Source organism: Plecotus auritus (assembly GCF_963455305.1).
Source record: "Plecotus auritus genome assembly, chromosome: 9".
Taxonomy (NCBI): Eukaryota; Metazoa; Chordata; class Mammalia; order Chiroptera; family Vespertilionidae; genus Plecotus; species Plecotus auritus.
The window spans coordinates 137,190,986-137,218,201 of record NC_137783.1 but is presented as its reverse complement, the minus strand read 5'-3'; the positions used below and the strand labels follow the sequence as shown (position 1 = coordinate 137,218,201).

General features: G+C 36.4%; 3 protein-coding genes across 3 annotated transcripts; all 3 read left to right on the top strand.

Annotated features, from left to right (window-relative positions):
* Nucleotides 1-2,697: 2,697 nt before the first annotated feature.
* LOC308258059 (olfactory receptor 4A16-like) lies at nt 2,698-3,609 on the top strand (the record flags this gene model as incomplete). The annotated part of the gene is made up of 1 exon (XM_080688309.1): nt 2,698-3,609. The coding sequence occupies one exon, from the start codon at nt 2,698-2,700 to the stop codon at nt 3,607-3,609; it is 912 nt and encodes a 303-aa protein (XP_080544435.1).
* A 7,548-nt stretch (nt 3,610-11,157) lies between these two features.
* LOC308233768 (olfactory receptor 4A15-like) lies at nt 11,158-12,111 on the top strand (the record flags this gene model as incomplete). Its single annotated transcript, XM_080640713.1, has 1 exon — nt 11,158-12,111. The coding sequence occupies one exon, from the start codon at nt 11,158-11,160 to the stop codon at nt 12,109-12,111; it is 954 nt and encodes a 317-aa protein (XP_080496839.1).
* Nucleotides 12,112-17,732: 5,621 nt separating this feature from the next.
* LOC308258042 (olfactory receptor 4C3D-like) lies at nt 17,733-18,659 on the top strand (the record flags this gene model as incomplete). The annotated part of the gene is made up of 1 exon (XM_080688271.1): nt 17,733-18,659. One exon carries the CDS (start codon nt 17,733-17,735, stop codon nt 18,657-18,659), a length of 927 nt encoding a protein of 308 aa, XP_080544397.1.
* Nucleotides 18,660-27,216: the final 8,557 nt, after the last annotated feature.

Sequence of the window (27,216 nt, the reverse complement as noted above, 5' to 3'; positions counted from 1 at the left end):
AGGAGTGAGAAGCAGAGAATTGTATATAGGCTACCTGGTACCCTTATGTTCTTCAATAGGTGTGCCTTTATCAGTCTATAGCTTCAACAGTGATAGAACGGCTGAATAAACTGGAGGCAGCAATGTGAATGAGGCATGTAGGATGTTCCTCACAGCTGGCTTCCAAAGGAAGCTCAACCTTTTCTGCACATGTCCTCTCTCCCTGTGACACCAAGTCTATGGAAATGGAATCAGCTTGTCTACCTTTCTGTTTAGTAATTCTGTAATTTCCTCAGCAGCGGAATAAGCAAAAAGTTTTGGTTTGTATCTATAGTTGTATAATTCTTCTCTCGTTTAATTTTGTTATTTACCATCAGGTGTAGGGGACACCAAGGAATCAATGTGTGTTTGTGTGTTTTTCTAATTTTCTTTGCTTTTATTTACTAAGATGTGCTCTGTGTTTATTTGTTATGGCTTTTCAAGATGCTTCCTGAGAAACCCCTGGAAGTCTGAAGGGACTTCTAGCACTTCATCAAGAAAGAAAATCTTTTTGAAGAGGATTTCTTAAAGAATACTAATCTCATGTAATTATCATATTAATATTATTACTTGTGGATATTAATTTCTTAAATATAATTGCTCCTTCCTGATTCGATCCTTTTTTTTGTTTTCTATTTTTAGTTTTTCCTATGATGTATGGATTCCACTTTCCCCCATTATTCTGATTGCTTCCAGTCAAAATAAACTTCATCACAGGTAAATATTACTACTCATATGTAATCAAATAAATAATCCTGAGACATACAATCTCATCCTGTGCCCAACTATAATTATTTAAAAAATATTTTTATTGATTTCAGAGAGGAAGGGAGAGGGAGAGAGAGAGACAGAAACATCAATGATGAGAGAGAATCATGGATTGGCTGCCTCCTGTACTCCCCCAACTGGGTATCAAGCCCACAACCCCGGAATGTGCCCTTGATTGGAATCAAACCCAGGACCCTTTAGTCTGCAGGCCGATGCTCCATCCACTGAGCCAAACCAGCTAGGACCCAACTATAATTCTTAACACATTGACAAAGATCCAGATGATTCCTTCTGATGCAGTGCTCATAGTGAAGCATTCAAGAACATTGATGATAGCTATCATTTATTTATTGCACCTTTACTGGGTGCCAACTGTATTCTAGGTACTCTACCTGTAATAAAACAACAACCTAAGAGGCAGGCCCTCTTAGTAGCCCTATTCTAAAAATTATGCAACTGAGGCATAGAGAGGTTTATTAAGTTGCCCAAGGTCACAAGGTAAGTGGAAAAGCTGGGATTCCAACACAGGCAATGCAGCTCCAGAGTCCATGTTATTCATCACTGTGCTACAACAGAGTAACTTGTAATCATTATTCAGTTTCTGTCATTATAAAATCCCATTTACCACTGGATAGCATGTTTCAGGGAACAACGATAAGCTTGGAAATTTTGATTTTATTATAAAATTATGAAGACAAGTCAGCAGAATAGCATAAAATAGGGTCACACAAAAAGTCTGATAGCAAGTCTGGGAATGCTTTCTGAGATTGTCTAGTTCAAGCCCTTTATTTTCCAGTGAGCAAACTGAGACTGACTTCCAATTACATTTAGAAATGACTGAAACCCATGCCTTCTTACTCTGAGCTTGGCCTTTTCCCTTGAGTCTGCTGGTGTCTGGAATCTGGGACCGAAGCTCTAGTTTTGAGCACTCTCAGTATCTTGGAAGCATTATAAATAAAACCATGTATCATTGTCCTTTACCTCTCTTTTCAGTGTCTGTGTTCTTCTTCTCCTCCTTCATGACCTAGTTCACCCCAAGAGCTTTGAAAAACCCCCCACAAAAACAACTAGCTGCTAATGTAATTGTTGTTGATAGTCAAGAGTCAGATAAGTTAAAAAATATTTGCTGAAAATCTAAATCATGTCTCTATGTTAAGAGTTGTGGGATAGACAAAGATTAAATGGAGAGAATTGCAACTCCTTCAAAAGCTGACAGTCAAAAAGAGCCAACAGGCAGAGTCAAACCAAGTAATTGCTATAGAGAACAATGTGCTTAAAGAATTTTGTAGTTTGATACAGTGCAAAGTCCAGTCTCTTGAAATTTAATGAGCGATCCATGAAGACTGAACATCCTTTGAGACACAAAGGACTGAATATCTAATAGTGGATTATCATCGTATTAGTGAGTTATTCCAAAAGAGGCATTATTTTTGGTGTGAAATAGATCATATTATAAAGGTACTCACCAAAAATACTATAAACTTGGAAGACTGATGCTATGCCAATATGTTCAGAGTTGTTTTTTTTTTTTAATCACCACTAGACAGTAAGTCATTGCTGCCTCTGTGCCCAGGACTGACAGTTTAAATAGGCTCTATTAAATGAATGACTGACTGTTGGGCCTTTGATGCTCTTTTCTATAAACAAGCCACTTAGAGATGGAACCTCTTACTTGTAGCCCAAACAAAATCATCTGTGGAGAAATAGAATTGTCAAGGGAAGGTATAATGTGTTATGGGAAGAAGAATTCATAGATATTTACTAAACGTTTATTGTATGTAAACCTCTGTAAAGGTATAATAATGAAGATGTACTTCAAAACATAATGTATTCATAGTTGTGTTCACAATTTAATTACAGGTCCCATTCTCCTGACCTCTCATCACTGAAACAGGCTTTAGAGAAGACTAAATGGGACATAGTAACAATGTGACAGAATTTGTTTTCCTGGGCCTCACTCAGGATCTAGAGGGCCAAAAAGCATTATTTGCCATATTTTTACTCATCTACATTATGACAATGGTGGGCAACCTGCTCATTGTGGTGACTGTTCTTGCCAGCCCCTCTCTGGCCTCCCCCATGTACTTCTTCCTTGCCTATCTGTCACTCATGGATGCGGCTTATTCCACTGCCATTTCACCCAAATTGATCATAGACTTACTCCGTTGTCATAAGACAATTTCCTTCTCAGCTTGCATGGGACAGCTCTTTCTGGAACACTTATTTGGAGGTGCTGAAGTCTTTCTTCTGGTGGTGTTGGCCTATGATCGCTATGTGGCCATCTGTAAGCCATTGCACTACATAACCATCATGAATAGACAGGTTTGCATTCTGTTGTTGGTGGTGGCTGGGGTTGGAGGTTTTGTGCATTCTTTGGTCCAACTCCTCTTTGTGTACAGCCTCCCCTTTTGTGGCCCCAATATCATTGACCACTTCATCTGTGACGTGTACCCTCTGTTGGAACTTGCCTGCACTGACACCTATGTTGTAGGCTTCACTGTGGTTGCCAATGGCGGAACTATCTGTATGGTCATCTTTATTTTTCTATTAGTCTCCTACGGAGTCATCCTGAATTCCCTTAAAGCTCACAGTGAGGAAGGGAGGCGCAAAGCCCTGTCTACCTGCAGTTCCCACATCACGGTGGTTGTCCTCTTTTTCGTTCCCTGTATTTTCCAGTATGTTAGACCTGTTTTGAACTTCCCCATTGATAAATCCATAGCTGTGGTCTATACTGTTGTCACTCCCATGTTGAATCCTTTAATATACACTTTGAGAAATTCAGAAATGAAACATGCTGTGAAAAAGCTCTGGCATAAAAAGTGAACTATAGATAGAATGAGCATGTGTCACTCATACTGAATGCATTTGTTACTAATTCTGAAGCACAAACAGGCAGTCCATTGTAACAATGGATACTTAGTCAACTCAATGGGTTTCTAGGGATGCTTTTCTTCATTTACACAAAGGCATAAAAAGGTAGAATAAGTTGTCCTTTGAGGTTAGAATCAATCTAATAGAGAAATTCTGCAGGTTGAATAAAAGGCACAGGTATTTGTCCTATACAAGGAAAGGTACACTAAGTTCACCTTGTAACTTTTTATTTACCTTAAAATGGGACTTTAGAAGAAAGAGGCTTTTTTTTTCCTTTGAAAATTGAAAAATAAGCTACCTTTGGAAATTTGCTTTTACCCTAAATAATGAGAAAACAATTCATCTAATGTTTAGAACAAATTTCTGGGGTCAAACAGTTAACATTTGTTATCCTATCCACATAGCAGCTTTCTGTAGCTGCCTTATGCATTTTATCTTTAAGATTACTTTCAGCCTGACCAGTGTGGCTCAGTGGTTGAGAGTCCACCTATGAACCAGGAGGTCATGGTTTGATTCCCAGTCAGAGCACATGCCCAGGTTGGGGGCTTGATCCCTTGTGGGGTGTGTGTGTGTATGTGTAGGAGGTAGCCGATCAATGCTTCTTTCTGTCATTGATGTTTCTTTTCTTTTTTTAAAAAAATATTTATTGTTGAAAGTGTTATATATGTCCCCCATTTTCCGCCATCGATCCCCTCCAACCAACCCCCAAACCCCACCCCAGGCCCTTACCACCCTACTGTCTGTGTCCAGGGGTTATGCATATATGCATACAGGGTCTTTGGTTGATTACTTCCCACTCATCCACCCTCTCCACCTTCCCTCTGAGATCCCTCACTCTGTTCCATGCTTTTTATGTCTCTGGATCCACTCTGTATCATTGATGTTTCTATCTTTCCCTCTCCCTTCCTCTCTGAAATAAATAAAAAATATATTAAAAAAGATTACTTCTGTTCTTTAGGTTGATGTCTATGCATTTGAAGTTCAGGATGTTTAGATGGGAGATGGTCCCATATTTGGTTAAAGACACCATCAGTGAGCAGTTTTGTTAGATGGGATATTAGAGCTGTTCATAGGTTGACATGAACCTGTGCGGGATGACCGACAATGAAAACAGATTCTAGTTCTTGATTAGAGGATAGAGAACCATTTTCATTCAAGTCATAAACATATTTTCATGCCTTTCCTAATCAAATATTATGTGCATTTTTGCCATTCTTCAAAGAGTACATAAAAGTTATTTTGTCTTAATGATACTGAAGATTGGGTAGAGAAATGTATTATTTTGCACAGCAATGTGTTCCTTAAAAATTGTATTCAACTTAAATAATTTAAATTATAGACTTAATAAAGATTATTTTGGTATAAAAATTTTGTTTTTAAATTTTATATAAAAAACAACAACAACCAGTTTTTTTTTTCTCAATTGTAACCCATACTGGAACATCATGAACTAGGAAGAAGATGGAATTGCTTTCACTGTATTATAGGAATATCATCTATGTTTTGTAAGAGTTTTCTTTTCTAACTAAAAAAAAAGACATTTTCTTATTTTAAAATTTTACTTGCCCTGGCTGGTGTGCCTCAATTGGATGAGTGTTGTCCCATGCACCAAAAGGTTGCCAGTTCGATTCCCAGTCAGGGGACATGCCTGGATTGCAGGCTTGGTCCCAAGTAGGGGCTGAGCAGGGGGCAGTTGATTGATGTTTCTCTCTCTTTCCCTCTCCCATCCCCTCTCTTTAAAATCAATAAAAATATTTTAAAATTTTATTATGTATTTTTTCATGCATACCAATAATATATGCAATTTATTTCTAGATTTTGTAGCCTCCTACCTAGAATATGATCGATATTAAAATTACCCGGGCATACCATTCCTCTGCCTCTTTCCAGAGGTAATCCCTATGCTGAAATTTTTGTTAATCATAGTTAAAAATTGTTTAACTACACGTGTATGTATCCTCAAGTTGTAGAGATTAGAGTTTTATATTCCTTACCTTATATACCAACCTAATTTCCTAATCTAATGTCATATTTACTCTATTTAAAGTTCAAATACTTGTGTATCTGTTTCTAGACTATTTTCCTTTGATTGGTTAATTATTCCCAAGCCAATACCACATTATTTTAGGTCATGTAAGTATATTTTGATATCTGATAAGAGGCCTACCGCACAATAGTCTTATTAAAAACAATAAATTCTGTTTAAAAAAATTCTTTTCCATATAAGTATTAGAATAATTTTGGAGATCTTAGAAACTTACTAAGATTTTGAAGACAGTATATTAAATGTCTAACTAATTAGAGAAGAATTGATATCTTTATCACATTGAATCATCCTATCCGAGAACAGGAAAAATCTCTATTTATTTAGGTCTTTAAGATTCAGTTAACTCTTTTAGACTACTGCTGAGTGATAATGATTTCATTAATGATTTTGCTTTTTAATATCTTTCAAATATTTCATATCGTATTTCTCATTTTTATATTATTATGTCACTTAATAGAGGAAAAAGTGGTATAATAATTGTGAATAAAGGACACCTTGACTCACTCTTAGCATTAATGGGGATGCCTTCAGTGTTTCCCCATAAAAAATGTATTCATTAAAAAAGATAATCTCCACCTGTATATCACTATCCTGAAAGGAACAGATATCACTCCTCAAAGGAACAATTGAAAACTATTTACAAAGAGCTTGCAAGATTAAAGAATTTTTTAAAATCCTCAGTTGAGGTTATATTTATTGATTTTTAGAGAGAAGAGTAAGGGAAAGAGAGAGAGAGAAAGAGAAGAGAGAAGAGAGGGGAGAGAGAAACATCCATGTGGAAGAAACATGATTGGTTGCCTCCATGTCATCATTTTATTTTGTCAAATGCTTCCAAGTAATTGGGAAACTTGTCAGATCAGTGACAAAGACTAGTTATGTTAAAATATTCAAAGAACTAAAGAAAACCATGCCTCAGGAGTTAAAGAACTATAAAACATTGTCTCAACACTAAATGATTTATATCAATAAACAGATGAAAATTATGAAAAAGAACAAAAATAAATTCTGGAGTTGAAAGTACAATAATTGGAAAAAAAATCACTAAGGTGGCTCAACTGCAGATCTGAGCAAATAGAAAAAGGAATCAGTGAAGTTGAAGATAGGTCACTGTGATTATCCAGTCAGAGGAACCAGTACATAATGATGTCAAAGCTCCTCCCTCTCTGGTTCAGGTTCCTGGGTGTTTAAAGGCTGTTCATGCAATCTTATTATTTTGTTATTAATAAGTGATTTGCTCTTTGATGTTCTATTGCTATTTTTTCACTTAATTCCCTGTGGTGAATGGCCAGGAGAAGCCTCTGAAAACATAGAATGCACTGGAAGAATCATGCAGAAGGTCTCAGTTCTCTAGAGCACAATTCCTCAGTGAATTTATTTTTGAACAAACAGCCTTGGGGACAAACTGTTTTAACAACTCAGTAAAGTGATTTGTTATTCATTGTTGATTAAGTGCTTAGTCATATCTTCCTTTACTGGGAGGAGATTTCTCCTTGGGTATTAATGCTACTGTCAAGATGTAAAATAAAAGCGATTACTTTGCTAGACATGAACCATATTAAAACAGTCATATGGCTATTTTAAAAATATTAAAAACAAACCCATTTCTTTGAATATCTAGCTCTCTGCATTATTGACTAAATATGCTATTAAAAGTTTGGTAAATTTATTTGGTCAGTTAAACATAATAATTAGGTTTTAAATTTGATTATTAATACATATTCTCAATGACAACTTTCAAGTATGGTGATTCATCCATGATATCAAATGTGTCTTCTTAAAGCCAAGCTTTGGATAATGCCATAACCCAAATGGTAAAATCTTTATGAAAGCTGAAGAAGACGGTCATACTTTGTACAGGCAAAGAGAGCTATATCTGGATGTGACAAGCATTTCCAGCTGCAATGACGAGGCATACCCCGATCTGTTCTCTGCAGTCACACCTGGGTTGATGTGGTGGCAATCCTGACTTACCTGCATCACACTAAACTTCACCTTCCAGAACCAAAGACAGAATTGCAGAAGCCTGGATTTGAAACAGGGAACAAAAGGGGAAAGAGAAAACTCAGGTAACATATTCACAAACGCTCTTCACTGCTCTGAGAATAGGGATAGATGGACTTACTTTGAATGAATTATGTATATTTTAAAGAAGCAGGTTTTACCATTTGATCTCAAATGTTTTATGACAGAAGCTCCAGAATAAGAAAGTGCACGCACTTTATCCATTTTGTAAACTATTATGGAACAAATACAATGATAATAATTTTCTCCAATATTTTGTATTAGAGATGTTTAAATGCATGCTGAAATGGAGAGAACACATAGCATAACATAAATAACGCAACAATATAAGTGGACATGTATGGTCTTCGCAATAATTATGTAGATTGCTTTATGTGGAGAATCCAACCATTATATGTTTTGTATTTTAATATATTGCTGATTGTAAGGATTACTGTAGCTCTTTATAATTGTCATCTTGTATTAGTATCTTTAAATGTTCTGGTTCTGTGTGGGTATTTTATTTCTGTGGGTATTTTTTTGTTTTGTAAAATAGACATAGCACATTGTTGTGCATTTATCACTACTATCCATTTCTTCAGAGAGCTTTGTGTTGTGCTATTTAATCCTTAAAACCATCCTACATGTTAGATGCTATTATAAGTCTCATTATACAGATGATATTGAGTAATTTACCCTCTCAGAGTGTTGTTCTTTATTTGCCCCTAAAGTCTGTTCAGCCACACTCAGGCTTTATAGGTAGTTTTCCCCCTTTTACTATGAAGAAATTGACTTGGAAAATGTGATATTTCATTAAAATAGATATTTATTAAAAATCTGATAAGCTGAGTAGGTGTTTAATAGGACCTCAACATTTTTGTTGCATCATTTTTTTGGTCACTTGCTCAATCATTTAAAAAACCTATTTCTTAATTGGGAAACAGATCTCAGACAGTTAAATAGAAACATTTAGGCATGGGTTGTGATCCTATGTTTTAAAAAGATCTGGACTGAAACTCAAAATTTCAGAATCTACATTTTTTAATATCTTGCTGGTTGAAAGTGCTTCCCAGTATTTTATGCCTTGCATAGCATGTAAGTGGTTCATTTTTTCTGCCTTATGTTGTTGAATTTGGCATAGTATAGATCTACTTACCTTGTTTTAATTGTCATTGTGGGATAGTTATCATGGATTTACATTGTTGAGCATTCCTTAATGATTTATTTGTTCTCATTGAAAATGTTAAGAGATTTGAAGAATCTCACAAATGTTTGAAGCAGATACATGTATATTTAATAAAATACAACATTGATAAAGCATAGAATTTTATATCATTCTGAACAAATTAATAGCTTTCAATGGTTTAGAATGTTAATTACATGCTCATAAGAACATTGTCGATAGTCAAATGTTTATTGATTGCTTAAAGTGTGTAAGGGACAATCAAAGGTTCTGTAGATACAGTTACTAATAAGATATGTTTACTATCCTGACAGACCCAACAGATGACTGGGAAGCACAGCTCTAAACAAGTAAGTGTTATAAGTACTCAACAGGTGAAGGTGTCAGACCCTTCTACTGGAAGTTGATCTCCTGGATGCTCAGACAACTCCTATGAACTGTGAGTACTTATTTTCCATTACCAATGCAGCTATAGCTTCATTACTGTGATAAGTTATTTAATTATATGCAATGAACTTCAAGAAGCTCTGAAGATGGAATACCTTTAGGCAGCTAGTCTCTTACTAATATATCTTAAAGTTTAGAATTTGATTTTTTCCTTTTTCTTTGATTCGAAAATATGAAGATTCCTTGAGGCAGCTGTGATACTGATGCTAAGTTATGCTCCAATTCACCTCTGGACTGACAGCTCAGGAAACCTGATATTCCTCTACTCTGAACTCATTCAGGCCTCCTCAAACCAAATCATTTACCAATTTCAAAGCATATTTCATTCAGTTTATGGTCTTCGCTGGTTTCTACCTGTCTTTTCTGAGTTATCTCTTATTTTCTCTTTTCTACACTTTTATTCTCCTTCTGATATTTGAATACAAATTGGCTTGCCCAGAAGCAAAATCTCCTAGAATAATCTCCTGCCCTTCACAAATAGTCTGCAAATGTAGACACTGAAGCAGAGCACACTTAAAATAATTCTGCCAAAACGAAGTTGCACACATTACAAGAAAATTGGCTCTGGATCATATTTGAAAGGCCCAGCAAGTGATTTATTTTCCTCAATGAGAATAAATGCATTATATTCCACACAGACTTAGATAACCAAGAACTAGCAATATGAACAAAATAACTACTTCAATAATCAAATAACCTTTAACATCTACTAATTCATCTGATTAATATAAAGATGGTCAACTAGCAAAAGTGTTAGCATGTCTTTTAGGATAAAAGTGTCAATGACAAGAATTCAGAAATGCATACATCTGGAAAGAGTAGGACATGATTTTTCCAAGATGACTGAGCAAAATCAAATAGTATTTCCAGATTTTTAGCATAGAATTATTTCTACTATACCATGATTCTACCTAAAATCTCTGAATTGAGCTGTGGTTAGAGATAATAAATTATAAATAATTTTATAAAGAAAAATGTCAATGTAGTAGCCATGCACTTAGATTTGTATTATCCATTTTCCTCCTCCAATAACCTACGTTATAATAAATGTCAATTCAGTTTGTGTGTGTGTGTGTGTGTGTGTGTGTGTGTGTGTGTGTGTGGCGAGTGTGTTCTCAAAAAAAACAACAACAACATTGCTTTCATTATACTTTCTTGGTTGGCAATAATTTAATACTTATATTGAATATTGCTCTTTTATGAGTTTTAAAATTCAGTGTAATAAAATGAAGTTTAATAAACATTTGATAAGCACTCATGATGTGCCTGGTTCTTTCACTGCCGTGAAAAGTAAAGTAACTCAGAAAGGCAGTTATCTAAATGTCAGCCTATAATTTTATGCTCCAATACTAGGTATTACTTTATGTAAGTACATAAGTAAAGTTATTAGAGATGAGATTGTTTTCATGGAAGATCTCAGAATGTCAAGAAGCATTCATGGAAACAGGACATGAAATATGATGTCATAAATTCAGTCTTTGTGAGAAATATTCTGAAGAAAGCAACTTTCCCATTGTTCATTAGATCATCTCACTGATATGCCCATGCACATTTGCCTGCAAGTTAGAATTCTGAATTCTCATCATCGTAGTTGAAGCAAGAAATGAAATGTAGTTGAAGTGAAAATGAATGGAATAATTGTGGGAGGAGACTCCAAACTCTCATTTTCTAAAGAGTTACCCTGTGTGAGGCCCCGTGGAACAAAAATTGTTGAATAAGGCATTCCATTTTTTGACATAAAGCTTGTGATCCTCTTAAATTCATTATTGGTCCTTTTCTTTGCAGCCTCTGACACCTGAGGTCCACATCTTCAGAAGAACACATGGGAAGTAGGAACAATGTGACTGAGTTTATTCTCCTGGGGCTCACACAAAGCCCTGAGGGGCAAAAAGTTCTATTTGTTGCATTCTTACTCATCTACATTGTGACAGTAATGGGCAATCTGCTTATCATGGTGACCATCATGTCCAGCCCATCGCTGGGTTCCCCCATGTACTTTTTCTTGGCTTACTTGTCATTTATAGATACTGTCTATTCTACTGCCATTGCTCCCAAAATGATTGTAGACTTGCTCTATGAGAAAAAAACTATTTCCTTCCAGGCTTGTATGACTCAAGTCTTTATAGATCATTTCTTTGCTGGTGCTGAAGTCATTCTTCTGGTGGTGATGGCCTATGACCGATATGTAGCCATATGCAAACCTCTTCATTATTTGATCATCATGAATCGGCGAGTTTGTGTGCTCATGCTGTTGATGGCCTGGACTGGAGGCTTTCTTCACTCGTTGGTTCAATTTCTCTTTATTTATCAGCTCCCTTTCTGTGGCCCCAATGTCATTGACAACTTTGTGTGTGATGTGTATCCCTTATTGAAACTCGCTTGCACCAATACCTACCTCGCTGGACTTTCTATGATAGCTAACGGAGGAGCAATCTGCACTGTCACCTTCTTCTTTCTCTTAATTTCCTATGGGGTCATATTACACTCCCTTAAGACACATGGTTTGGAAGGAAAACGCAAAGCCTTCTACACCTGTGCATCCCATATAACCGTGGTCATTTTATTCTTTGTCCCTTGTATCTTCCTGTATGCAAGGCCCAATTCCACCTTTCCCATTGATAAATCCATGACTGTGGTTCTAACTTTCATAACTCCCATGTTGAACCCCATAATCTATACCCTGAGAAATGCAGAAATGAAAAATGCCATGAGGAAAGTTTGGAGTAACTATGTGGCCTTAGTTGGAAGTGGACTGTGTCCCTCATACAGAACATGATGTTTATTCTTTCACAGAATCAAGGAATACTTTCATTATCAGTGGTTACATTTAAAGAAATTATTTCCTTTGAGTTATTCAGCCTAATTATTTTGAAACAGTCATATATATTAATCTTTATCTAAGTGGAATATGTTATAGCCCTTAGAGAGCAAGAGAATTGCATAAGAGAATTAATCCCATAAGATTCTTTAGTGGACAACATTTTTATTTGGTTTGTTTTGCTTTATTTTAGGTTCTTGTTTGTGGAATATGGTACCTCCATGCTACATAGAAATATGACCTCTTAAAACTTGGTCCCTTTTAGTCCAGGAGAGTAAAATTTAAAAAGGAAAAATTCAGATAGTTAAAAAATTGATAATATAACAGTAAAAATAAATGTGTTGGCCAAATTAATTACTTTAAAATTTCAGAGCATGCTAGTGAAAAAAGTCAAACAGAAAAAGTTAAGAACCATATATGATTCTACTCATATGTGGGATATAAAACTGAAAGCAACAAATGAACAAATGAAAAACAAACGAATAAAAACCTCATAGACACAGATAACAGTATGGTGGTAACCATACTGAGCAGGAAGAAGGGGGGTGGGGGAGAGTAAAGGATAAAGAGAGCTCATGGTGATGAGAGAAGATTTGACTTTGGATGGTGGGTATACAGTGCAATATTCAGATGATTATATTATAGAAATGTGCACTTGAAAACTATATAATTTTATTAACCAATGTCATCCCAATAAATTTAATAAAAAAGTAAAAATTTAAGCATGTATTCATAGCTGAGGCTAAATCTATAGAAATTAACTTTGTTAATTTCACACTACGTTGGTAGCATATGGTTGATTTTGTATATTATGATCAAATTTTGGACTGAAAAATAAAATTGTTGAATCCCATTCTGTACCTCTAGATAAATTATGCTCCCCCAATGGTTGAAATGCAGATTTAAGTCACTTGTATCACAGTGAGCCCCAGAGTCTGTCTACATTAAATTAACTCTCTGGGTACACTTTAAAAAAGTACAATAACTGTTAAACATTTTGGGAATAAATTGTTTAATTTTACATAATGAATGCATTTCTGATTTTCTGTAAATATGGTTATTGGTAGAAGTTGTGGCTTCTGGCATCACATTTGAGAGCAATCAAACCTAAAGGAGCTCTCTCTCTCCAAGTGTGGCGATGATCTTACTTGATAAAACATAGAAAGTAATTGGAGCCTCATTGCTTCCAAAGTCTTGATCTCTTTACACAGAGATAGTCTTTTGCTTCCAACAGTGATAGGAAACTCAGGTGGCTCTTTCAAGATTAGGCATTTAGAATACTAATCTCTGTGTTCATTTTATCTTCCATGCAAAATGTTGAAGTGCCTAAGTCAGCATGCCGGTACCAAGGACATGGTGCAGTGCTACACCATCCTGGGCATCTGCATTTGGTTATGTGGCCTCTCTACATACTTTGAGAGCATCTCTCTGACACTGTTAAAATCTTCTCTTTTTCCTTAGAATGTTGGTTGTTCATATCATATACAAGGAGGTCTTTGAGAGCAGGCCAATATCTCTGCATCCTTCCTTGGAGAACCCATTCCAGCCCCTCCCACAAATTAGAGGCTTAAGAAATGATTATTGAGCCCAGCCTCTGTGGCTTAGTAGTTGAGCGTCAACCTATGAACCAGGAGGTCACGGTTTAATTCCTGGTCAAGGCATATGCCCAGGTTGCAGGCTCAATCCCCAGTGTGGGGCATATGGGAGGCAGCCAATCAATGATTCTCTCATTATTGATGTTTCTCTCTCTCTCCGTCTCTAAAATCAATAAAATATGTTTTTTAAAAGAGAAGTAGTTATTGAATTAGCAGGGAAATCAATGGAGGTTTGGACATAAAGCAAATAAATCAGTGGATAAATGAACAAATAAAGGGTTCTGAGAAATAAGGGAGTAATTTTTATAAAAGGAACAAGTGGATTTTACCTGGTTGTGATAATACTACAACTATACCTTATTTGATAGCTTCTTTTTTAAAAATTAATTTCTTTATTGATTAAGGTATCACATATTTGTCCTCATCCCCCTATTCCCATCCCAAACCCCTCCCCACGCATGCCCCCACCCCCCTGTTGTCCGTGACCACTGGTTAGGCTTCTATGCATGCATACAAGTCCTTTGGTTGATCTCTCCCCCTTACCCCCACCCTTCCCTACCTTCCCTCTGAGATTTGACAGTCTGATCGATGCTTCCCTGTCTCCGGGTCTATTTTTGTTCATCAGTTTATGTTGTTCATTATTTCCCCTAGATGAGTGAGATCATGTGATACTAGAAATACACTTATAAGAACCGAAAATGAGACAAGCAATAATGGTTATGCTGAGAGGCAAATGAATCAGACTGTAGTGAGTTTCTTTCTGGGCCAACAGTTCTTTTGAGTCCCAATTTCAATGTCAAACAGTTCCTTATGTGTACATGTCAGCAATGATATTTCAGTTCTGTATGGTGGACAAATGGTGGTAATGCAGGTCTGACCCTCTCTGGTTTGGTCCTGGGTAACCTGCAGCGACGCACAGCTGCTGTCTTCATGGCTGGAGCAGTCCTGTCAATTCCTCTCTGTTGCAGGAATCCACATGGTCTTGGAGTTGTTTTCTGAAAATATACAAACATATTCTCGACCAAAAGTTAATAAAGGAATCTTTACCATAAATTGATAGCTTCTTTATTAATTCTCCAAAATGTTTAGATGATATCAATGCAAGGGCAAGCCAGAGACCAAAGCAACCATGTTTGCAAAAGAGAAAACATTGGGTTAAAAAAATATTGGATTGCCTTATTTCATCTATGGTGATACACATTAAAGGTGAATGCTATCAAAGTTCTCAAAGGTCACTTAAGTTATGTAAAATAATTGGGTTGTTGGCAAGATCTGCTAGTGATGGTGAAATACCCATGAGGTCCAATTAGCCATCACTTAAAACGTCACAGAATTTGCCTACAAACAGGATGTGTGGTAGCACTCCTATGAGGCTCAAGAGGAAGGTCTTCTCCAAAGGTCATTATTAAGTCAACAGAGACACTTACTGTAGCTGAGCTAGTTGGCATTGTTAAGCTTACATCTTTCCTTCTTTCTTGGTGATCTAGCAGCTACCTGACGCCCTGGCCACAGAGCTATGCCAGACAAGTTCATAGGTGAGATTCTGCCTCCCCACCCGAAAATCACATAATTATAGAATTTCAGGTTTAAATGGATCTTAGAAATCATATACTCACCCCTATCCTCACCAAATATGAGGTTTAAATATATTTTTCAGCATGTCAGGCATCAGGAAAGATATAAGTAAGTACAATATGACCAATTTAGAACTAAAAATATTTTTTAAAAATTGATATATATTTAAGTTACTTAGAATCACATCATATATTCAAAATTTCACCTAAAATTTTCCCCACTTAATGTTACAACCTAGGAATTTTCCTATGATATTGCACAATTAAAAACATGTCTTTTGAAAACTATACAATATTCAAAGAGATGTACTATATTTTACTTATTCTTTCTCTAATGTTGGATGTTCCATGCAGTTTCTAATTTTCTATAGCTCTTAATAATTGTGTTGAACATATTTGTACTGAATGATTTTTCTCTTTAAAATACTTTCTTTTAGGGTTTATTCATAGAAAGAATATTGTAAGAGTAAATAAAAAAGAGACAGTAATTTCTATTTCTTCATAGTTATTTCTAAATCACTTTTATTAATTATATCTATTTTTACTATGTGCACTATACTCTTTTCTGATCTGTTGGGGAGTCCATCTCAGAATAAGGGAATTCAATGAGGCTACTGTACTTTGTTTCACATATGTATAAGATTTTCATTTTGGGTAATTAAAAAAAATAAGGCTCTTTATCCATTTCCCTTTAAAAGGAAAGGAATATATATATGGACATAAAGCAAATAAATCAGTGGGTGAATGAACTTGGTCCAGTGCTACGCCATCTTGGGCATCTGCATATATATATATATTTATATATATATGTGTATGTATATATACATATATATGTGTATATATATATGTATATATACTTGCAGAGCACATTTTATTATATTTTCTACTTTCTTTCTTTTGGGAAATTTATGTTCCCAGATTTCCTCGTTCAATTAGTAATGGTATATCTTCCTGTGACCAGGGATGAGGGGTGATGGGTGTTATGGGAGGATGGGAGAATAAAGCATGAGAATGCATATGACAGAAGCTTAAAGGAGTATGGAGAATCATTCATATAATGGATGGATATTCTGCTGCTGTTTGGTAATGAAATGTTGGGAGGGATTACCAAAGGCATGTGACAGGGACACTTTTATGTGTGAACAAATGAACATACATTGATATGTAATAGTAACTGTCTAATAAATATTTGTTGAATGAGTAAAAGTGTATTAGGTATTTACAGTAAATAATAGATTTTATATGCTTGTGAGTGTATATGTACATATAATACTTCGTCTTAGCCAGCAGACTATTTCTATTCTTTGTGTTAAATTTCTGTTTTTTGTTGTTTGTTTTTTACTTTGAAAATAAGGGCTTTTTTTTTGCTGATAGATCCTATATATTGAACACCTATCCAAGGGATTTTTTTTCCAAGTCTACTGAAGCCACAAATATATTGAATGTGACTATGTTAAAATTATATGTAAACAGAGTTTTAAAGAATAAAAATTTAATTAGCAAACACTATAATTATCTTGAAGGTAAAATGACACAGGGATATACTCCTTCCCAGAGGCAATATTTTCATTCTTACTTTATGAAATGAACCAGAAACTGTTAAGCTGGACTGCAGCTTTCTTTAGAACGCTTATTTAGGTTTCTCATAAAGTAGAGAGCAATGGTAAACAGAGCAGGGAATGGGAGCCCTTGAATTCCTAGGTTTCTGTGCTCAGGGAGCATGCATATTCTTACATGTGGAGAAGAAAGAAGGTGGCAATTTACCAAGCATCTGTTCATCATCCAATAGGTATCATGCCAGGCAGAAATTATGCCAGGCACTATACAGGCACAATGCGAAAACACACATGAATAGTATATGTGTAATTTCTGATACCAGGGAGGGTGTATCTTCCAGCCATTTATACATTCCACCAAACTGCCTGTTTGTGATAAGATGCTTATTGACCCTATTTTTTCCCCTATAGTTAGAACTTTGGGTTCAAATATAAATTCTAAAAGAGAAAATAATTCTTTACTTATGTGCAGCACTTTACAGCTTGTGAAATACACCTGAGAGTTACAATTTGTAAGTTCACAGACATAGAGGAAGACTGAGAAGCATGGGGCACTGAACTGACTTAGCAAAATCACATTGAGTTGGAACCAGAGGAGAATCCAGATTGCACGTATAGAGCCCATTATTTTCTCAGTAAATTACACATCCAATGTTGCCCTATAGATACTTTTTAGGTGACAGGTACTAGGTGTCTGAAGAGAGAAAGCATTATGGAGGAAGTGAGAAAGAACTGAAACAATTAGTAGGGTGAGGGGTGCCAAGGGCATGCTCCACCATAACAGTAACTACCCTGTTTCTGTCCTATGAAGATTAATAGGCATCATTCTTTATCTCTTTGTAGGTAATTTATGAATGGATCGCCTTACACGTACCAACAATGTGACTGAATTTATTCTCTTGGGACTCACGCAGAATCCACACTTGCAGAAAATACTCATCATTGTCTTTCTGTTCATTTTCCTATTTACCGTGCTGGCCAATCTGTTTATTGTCATTACCATCTCCCTCAGCCCTACACTTTCAGCTCCTATGTACTTCTTCCTCACTTACTTGTCTTTCATAGATGCCTCCTACACCTCTGTCACCACCCCCAAAATGATCATGGATCTGCTGTACCAGAGGAGAACCATCTCTTTGGGTAGCTGCCTGACTCAGCTCTTTGTGGAACACTTCCTGGGAGGATCAGAGATCATTCTCCTTATCGTCATGGCCTATGACCGCTATGTGGCCATCTGCAAGCCCCTTCACTACATGACCATCATGCGGCAGGGGCTCTGCCGCCTCCTGGTCATGGTGGCATGGCTCGGGGGGATACTGCACGCCACTGTGCAGATTCTATTCATGGTCAACTTGCCCTTCTGTGGTGCCAACGTCATTGACCACTTCATGTGCGATCTCTTTCCACTGCTGAAACTTGCCTGCAGCGACACCTATAGGCTCGGAATGGTAGTGGCAGCCAACAGTGGGGCCATGTGCTTGCTTATTTTTTCCATGCTGCTCATGTCCTACATAGTCATCCTGTGCTCCCTGAAATCCCACGGCTCTGAAGGACGGCGCAAAGCCCTCTCTACATGTGGCTCCCACTTTACCGTAGTTGTACTCTTTTTTGTGCCTTGCATATTCACCTACATGCGTCCTGTGGTCACCTACCCTGTGGACAAGTTGGTGACTGTGTTTTTTGCAATCCTCACTCCCATGTTTAATCCTATCATTTACACAGTGAGAAACACAGAGGTGAAAAATGCCATGAGGAGTTTGTTGAAGAGGAGAGTAACTTAGGATGTTCAAATGTCAAGAACATGATGATGTATATAAATAGGGAGGCTTTTATCTATTGTAAATTATGAAAGAAAATTAACAAATTTTGCAGAGCATTGATAGAAAAAAAGGGGGGGGTATTTCTTTTTGCTTTTGGTAGATACATAGTGCCAAAAAAGGGAAAAAAATCAGCAGTGATTCTCTCACTCATCAACTGTCCTCTTCCCCATATATTCCATCTAAGAAGCTAAGCAAAAATAAAAGAATTCCTGCCCTGGCAGGTGTTGCTAAGTAGTTAGAGTGTCGGCCCTGGCACTGAAGGGTCACCACTTCTATTCCTGGTTAAGGGCATGTTCCTGAGTTGCAGGTTCAATCCCTGGCCCTAGTTGGGGCACTTGCGGGAGGCAACCAATTGATGTATCTTTGTCAGATTGATGTTTCTCTCTCTTTCTCTCCCCTTTCCTCCTCTCCCTAAAAATCAATGGAAAAAAATATCCTCAGGTGAGGATTAACAACAACAACAAAAATGAATAAATGAATAAATAAATAAATAAAAGAAGTTCTGAGATCAAAGTCCTATGGAAAAGCCAATTTCATTCAAGTAACACATGTACGAAGACTTTAGAAAAGTAACAGTGAGACTCTGGAGAAAAATACTCTAGAATCATCAATTTAGGGATTTATCACTGTTCTTTCCATTTCATATCCTGGATCTATGTACATGAGCATTGAGGCCTCAGTAAAGTACATTAAAAGTTATCAAAAGCACCCAGCAAAAAGCCTAGACAATATTAATTGACCATACATGCCTTGGTTTACTTCTGGGCTCTCTGTTCTGTTCCATTAATCTATATGCTTGTTCTTATGCCAATATCAGGCTGTTTTGATTACAATGGCCTTGTAATATAGTTTCATATCAGATATTGTGACACATCTAACTTTGTTCTTCTTTCTCAAGATTGCTAAGGCTATTTGGGGTCTTCTTTTGTTTCATATAAATTTTTGGAATATTTGTATTAGATCTGTGAAATATGTCATTGGTATTTTAGTAGGAATTGTGTTGAATCTATAGATAACTTTTGGTAGTATGGACATTTTAATTATGTCAGTTATTCCAATCCATGAACATGATATATGTTTCTACTTATTTGCATCTTCCTCAATTGCTTTTTTCAATGTCTTATAGTTTTCCAAGTATAAGTCTTTTACCTCCTTGGTTAAATTTATTCCTAGGTACTTTATTATGTTGTTGTTGTTGGCAACAGTAAATGGAATTGCTTTCTTAGTTTCTTTTTCTGATAGTTCATTATTGGTGTATAATTTTGACTTTTTACTCAGTGAAAGCATTAAGTGAGGGGAGTGAGCTAACTATTGCTCAAGGCCAACTATGAGGCAAACATACTTTCACTCTCTTAATGAAGAAACAACTTTTATTAGATAGGTCTTTATTTTATACAGAAAAAAAGTGAGCCTCAATAAAACTAAGCAATAAAGTCATTCTTTTAGACTCTGCCTCCTCTATTCTTCCCACTAAACAATAGTCCTTGCTAGCATGATGTGAACATATCAAAACACAGAACTGATCACTGGCCACATTTTGAAGATTGTCCTTGAGTCTTTCACTCCTTATTTTGGGGGCCACATTATTCCTTTCAGCTCTCCCTTGACCTCTGCTTCCTAGGTTACTTGCACTGTCTTAATTCCTCTCATGTTAGGGAAAAGTCATCTGATGATCTCATTTCCATAGATGTATTTCCCTTGATGGGCCTCATAAAATGTGGGATGTAATGAGCTCAAGAAAAGAAGTTCAAATGGTTGAATTTTAAAGAAGGTGACATGTAAGTGAGAGATGTTTTGAGAAAAAAATAAGCAACTTGATCACTGAGAAGACTGATACTTCTTGGGCATGATTGAGGATAACACCTTGAAGAGCTCAATGTTGTCTTGATAGGACTTTTCCCACTGTTATCGCATAGTGTTAATATTGATTAGCACTATAGTGTTAATATTGTATTAGTACATACTTATTACTTACAAAATGGCTCCTTGATCAATTAAGTTTAAGAAATTTTGACTTATTTCCTTTACTGAAAAATACTGTTTATTGCCTATAATGTGCCAGGGAGTTCTGGGAGCTGGGTACACAATAGGAAATAATATAAACAAGGGTTATATTTTGTCTGGAGCTTAAATCCAATGAGGAATAGATGGGCAATAAACAAATCAATGGAAAATATGATTTTGTTAGCAATGAGTATTATGAAAATCTTTTTATTAATTGGGTGATTTAGAAGAGAAGAATAGGATATAGATTTGTGTAGTTGTTTAGCACACAGATAGAATTTTAGTTAGGTCTAAGTTTAAATAACTACATTATCTCCCTTTTAAAAAATAAGTAGGTTATTCTAACGCATGCATTTGAAATGGGGACATTATCTCCTCCAAGTAGATAAAAATGGTTGCTTGGAGGATGAAAATATCTTATTATTATTATTTTTTAATCCTTACTCGAGGATATGTTTGAGAGAGAGAGAGAAAGAGAGAGAGAGAGAGAGAGAGAGAGAGAAAGAGAGAGAGAGAGAGAAAGAGAGAGAGAGAGAGAGAGAGAGAGAGAGAGAGAGAGAGAGAGAGAGAGATGTGAGGAGGAAACATCGATTGGTTGCTTTCCACAAGTGCCCTGACTGGGAATCAAACCTGTAACCTTTTAGTGTATGGGAACAGGCTCATGATGGGATGCAGAAGGAATGGGGTGTGGGTGGGGGGTTGGTTAGAATGAGTGTCTTTCCCTGCAGGCCAGTCTGGGGCGCAGACCCTTTAGAGTAGACTCATTGTAATTTGCTACTGCCAACAGAAGCAAAAAGCCTGTGATGTATCAATGTGCAGTGTGACATTATTAAAGACTGATGCTAGCCTCAAGCCTGCCTAGCCGTGGAGCCTTAGATGCGAATCTCAGATCCTCAAGACCTGAGTCTAGCTCCAAAGATCCCAACAAAGCCCTAAAGAGCCCAAGCTAGTCCCCAAGGACTGACCCTAATTCCGAAGAGCCCAGCCTAACCGGAAGGGCTGGAATAGTTCTGAAGAGCAGAGACTAGTCCTGAATAGCCGAGCCTACCACTAAGAGCCGAACCTAATCCCAAAGAGCGAGCCCAGTCCGAAGGGCTGGCCCTAGTTCTGAAGAGCCCAGCCTAGCCCCGAAATGCTGAGCCTGGTCCCAAAGGCCTGAGCCAGCCCTGAAGAGAGGAGCCTAATCCGGAAGGGCTGAGCTATCCCCAAGAGCCGAGCCGAGCCCTAAGAGTATATGAATTTCAAATGGATATCAAAATGAGTATAAAGGATGGCAGGGGCTGGGCCAATGATATGGCTATTTATGAAAGATTTACATTAGTTTACAATTTTTAGGACAAAAGTTTATGTTATGTTAGCTTGTTGGTTACACTTATGAAAATTAGTTATACTGGAGATAATAAAATTATCCTCAAAGCCCATATTCCTTCTAAAAAAAACTGTTTTAATAAAGGAAAATATGGTGTTGTGGGTTCTAACCTTGATTTTTAATGTTGACTCATAATCATATCAAGATACATATTGAAAATAAGTCTATTTTCATATATTCTTTTCTAGATTTTAAAATTATATTAAAATGTTTTGCAAATAAACAGCATTATTATAATTTTTTCTCATCTAATATATTATAAATGTGTTTTACCATCTATGTCCTATCATTTATAGTATTTTATTCACAGCATCTTAATTTGTAGTAGTCTGATTTACATAAACATCTTCCTATTATTGAACGTTGTAGATATTTCTAAACTTTTACTATCATAAAATACATGCATCATCTTCCATTATAAAATGACAATACCTCATTTCACTTTTAGAATAATTTTTTAGTGTTGGGTTCTAGAAAAAGGAATAGAGACATGTTTCCGATCCTGAAAATATTTGCTAAAATATTTCCAAAAGGATTACATGAAGTAGTTTAATTGCAATTTTAGAATTAATCCTATCTAATAAAGAGGGACTATTCTAATTGACTGTCATGCCCTCACAAAGATGGCAGTGCCCACAGTCACAAGATGGTGGTGCTCAGTCCCCTCATCCCGCTGGGGCAGCAGGCTCGCCATGGCCAGGCCCACTCCCAGGCAGGTCCGGCTACTCTGCGCACATGCCTCCAGAGTCTCCCAGTCCCCTCAGCCCCCCAGCTGCCCAGGGCCACCCGAGGCTCAGGTAACCAGGGCCGGCCGAGGCTTGCGCTGCCGGCAGTGGCAGCAGTAGAGGTGTGAGGGGGGCATCGCCTTCCCCTGATCGCCGGGTCGCCTCCTGCCCCTGAGGGCTCCCGTGAGAGGGGGCAGGCCGGGCTGAGGGACCCCCCTCCAGTGCATGAATTTTCATGCACTGGGCCTCTAGTATAATTTAAAAAAGCGTGATTTTAAAACATTTTATCTTTATCATGGATTCAAGTTTCCAGTTCTTTGTGTATGTGTAGACACTGTTTTAAAATAATGCTACTATTAATATTTCACATAGTCTTTTTGAATTATATGTTGTAAAGCACACTCATAATTGTTTGATTTGACTCTTGTGGGCCAGGCAGCTTGAACAAGGGTTGTTATATCTGTTTGATGGGAGAGGATGCTGAGGCTCAGTGGCTTCTCCAATGACACATGGCTAGTAAATGATGAGGCTGTAATTGCTAGCTTTTCAAAGGCAGAAACTAAGCAATTGTTGTATTATTTTTAATTAAAATTTCATTTTGGCAAAATTTTAGATTAATAGAAAAGTTTCCAAGACAGTAAAGAGTTCCTGTACACTCCTCACTTAGTTTTCCTCTAGTAATATCATCTTACATTACCATAAGTATATTTGTCAAAACAATTAAATGAATATTGATATATTACTTTTTATGAAACATCATATTTAGATGTCACTAATTTTTCTACTACTGTCTCTTTTCTGTTCTAAGGTTCAGTCCAGGCAACACATTACATTTAGGATAGTTACCTTTTAAATTACTTAAAATCATGAATTTTGTTATGATAAACTGTGAGGATATATTGTATTCTCTTTTGTCAAAGTTTATTAGTATTATTTTTAAATCCTCACTGAGGATATTATTTATTGATTTTTAGAGAGAGTGGAAGAGGGAGGGAAAAACAGAGAGAAATATCGATGTGAGATATTCAACCAGTACATGTCCTTGACTGGAATCAAACCCGGGACCCTTTGGTCCACAGGCCAATGCTCTATCCAGTGAGCCAAATGGTCTAGGGCTCTTTTGTCAAAGTTTTAACACAAACTTTGGAAATCCCTTTTATCTGAAAAAAGAGGGGGTTGATTTGTTTATATCTAAGAAACGTTTTAATTCTAAATGGGTATTACTCTTAGAAACTCCCCAGATAAGGGAAGTGGGGAGCCTACGAATTACTTATTAGATTAATATAGAGCCTTGGTCTTCCTCTCTACTTCCTCACCCTACTGGGTTTTCTTTGTTCAGTGAAGCTACCTGAGAAAAATTGGGTCTGAGGGCCACAATAATTTATTCAGGGATTATTAAGGTCACTGAAAAGTGTTGCACATTGAAACAATACCACATCTACACTGTTACCAAAAATATTTTATACTTGTAAATAAATAAGAGGATGAGTTAAAAATACTTATCAGCCTTGGTCATGGTAAAGCAGGAATTAAGAGGAAATATCAATTGTCATTTCTGGTTGTGTCAATGTCTTTAGGAGCCTGTTCTCACTATTGTGATTTTTCTCTTGTGCTTCTAATTGCATCAATGGTTTTTATGTGTATTGCCTTATCTGATTCTCATAGGAACCCTTGCATTGTTATTTTACCCAGTTACAGAAGTAGAATTAGCATCTTTGAGAAGTTTAAGTAACTTTTCCATCCCAATATAACTAAGTAGAAGAGCCTGGATTTGAACCTATGTCTGTACTAATCTGGAACTGATGTTCTTCTTTTATTTTTGAAATTAAAAAAAATTTTTTGATCACAATTGACATTCAATATTATTTTATTTTTGTACTACATAGTGATTAGATATTTCTTTATTATTATTATTACTTTTAAATATATTTTTTAATTGATTTAAGAGAGAAAGGGAGCGGGAGAGAGAGATAGAAACATCAATGATGAGAGAGAATCATTGACTAGCTGCTTCCTGCATGCCTCCTACTAGGGATTCAGCTTGCAAACCAGGCATGTACCCTGGACCAGAATTGAACCTGGGACCCTTCAGTCTGCAGACTGACACTGTATCCACTGAGCCAACCAGCTAGGGCACAGTGGTTAGACATTGATGTAACTTATGAAGTGATCCCGCAGCTGGCACCATACATAGTTATTACAACATTATTAATATTATTTTGATATGATCGCATTATAGCCTTTGAGGTTTCTTCCTTCCTTCCTTCCTTCCTTCCTTCCTTCCTTCCTTCCTTCCTTCCTTCCTTCCTTCCTTCCTTTCTTTCTTTCTTTCTTTCTTTCTTTCTTTCTTTCTTTCTTTCTTTCTTTCTTTCTTTCTTTCTTTCTTTTTTGAGAGTGGGAAGGAGAGGGAGAGCCAGAAAGAGAGAAGCATCAATGTGAGAGAGACACATTGATTGGTCGCCTCTGCAGGCGAAGGATCAAACCTGCAACTGAGTTACCTGCCCTTGACTGGAATCGAACTTTGGACCCTTCAGTCCTTGGGCCAATGCTCTACCCATCCAGCTAGGGCGTTATTACAACATTATTGACTGTATTCCCTATGCTATACTTTACATTCCCATGACTATTATATAACTGCCAGTTTGTACCTCTTAATCCCTTTGCCTTTTTCACTCAGTCCCCAGCTCCCCTCCTATCTGGCAACCCTCAGTTCATTCTCTATATCTAAGAGTCTATTTCTGTTTTGTGTATTGGAACTGGTGTTTTTACTCATTCCATTTTATTGTCTCTCCGGTTTTGACTCTAAGATAAGCTGATAACTGCTGGGTCATATATTGATATTCTTTACTTTTTAATGGTTGTTGGCTGATCCAATGACCTTATAGGTTTGCTTTATACTCTTGTTTTCTTGGTGACAACTTGTAGCTGAATATGGTGTTCATAGTGCAGGCTCTGTTTAAGAATGTCTAGTACACTGGGAATATAATGGAGATGGTCATTTAAAAGTAAGTATAAAGATGCATATTAGCATACACAATTGTATGTTTATTGTAAATTGTTTTTGTTAGCTCTAAGTGGATTTCACCAAAATCAGATTATTTTTAATTCTCACAGTAAACATTATTATTTTACTCACCTGTTTAACAGATTATATGTATATATACATACACATTTGACAAATTTCTGTTATATGTATAGATAAGGACACAATCATTTTTGGAAACTGTTGTCTGGCTATGGAAAACAAAGTCAAAAGTTGGAGTAATTATCTGGATGACTCACTGGGTAAGGTGGATGATTTGCTAAGTGAGAGAATAGTGACTACAATTGGTGAAGGCATTTATTATAAGCAATTGTTACATTTTGCCAATTTGACTCTCATCATAATCCTGTGAGATGAACAGGTAGGTTATAGATGAACATCCTTACAATAAAGTCATGTAAATGGCAAATTGTACTTGATCAGATTGGGCCACACGGTATTTATAATTAGTAAATAATTAAAAAGTCTCAAGACTCTAGCTGTATTCAACATACTGTTTCTATTCCTTACCTATGTGGTTGTTTCCAGTTTGTATCTGTAGTAATTGGACCATTACTTTCTGAATCTATATCATTTACTCTGTGTCCTTCATCAGGAGTCCTCATTCAAACATGGATAAAGGAATCAGAAGGCTTTGATTTTTACGGGTGGATGGAGACAGTAGAAAGGCCAGCCCTGCTAAGTTCTTGCTAAAAAGAAAACTCACTGCTCCTTTCTCTGTTGATCCATTAGGAATACTTAAGTGTTGGAGCCAGAGATTCTGTTTAAATTCCAGATTCAGCATCTGTAATTTGTTTGACCTTTACTCTTTAAGTGTGAATTGCCTACCAGTAAAATAGTGATAATAAGATATAACATGAACTGTCCAAAGCACTATTTCCTAAATAGTTGCTTTCTTTACATTATTTAACTTAGTCACTATGACAATAATCTTCAGTAGGTATTATTATTTATCATAAACATCTGTTCTTATTTTAAATGATGAATAAAGAAAGAACACAACCCAATACATGCTTACTTGTTACGTGTAAGTATAGAGTAGGCACTTTTACATAGATCTTTTTTTTTTTTTCCTAGGGAATGAATTAATTCATCTTAAAGGCCCAAGACATCTGTAATAGTCTCAACAATGAAAAGAAATAAAAAAATAATTGGAAACGTAGCTATGATTTTTTCAAGTGCCTTGTAAACTGGGGGTTATTTCTTCTCTTTGTAGGTAAGGTAGTTTCTTTTTTTTTCTTTATTGATTAAGGTATTACATATGTGTCCTTATCCTCCCATTATCCCCCTACCCCCACTCATGCCCTCACCCCCCCTGGTGTCTGTGTCCACTGGTTAGGCTTATATGCATGCATACAAGTCCTTTGGTTGATCTCT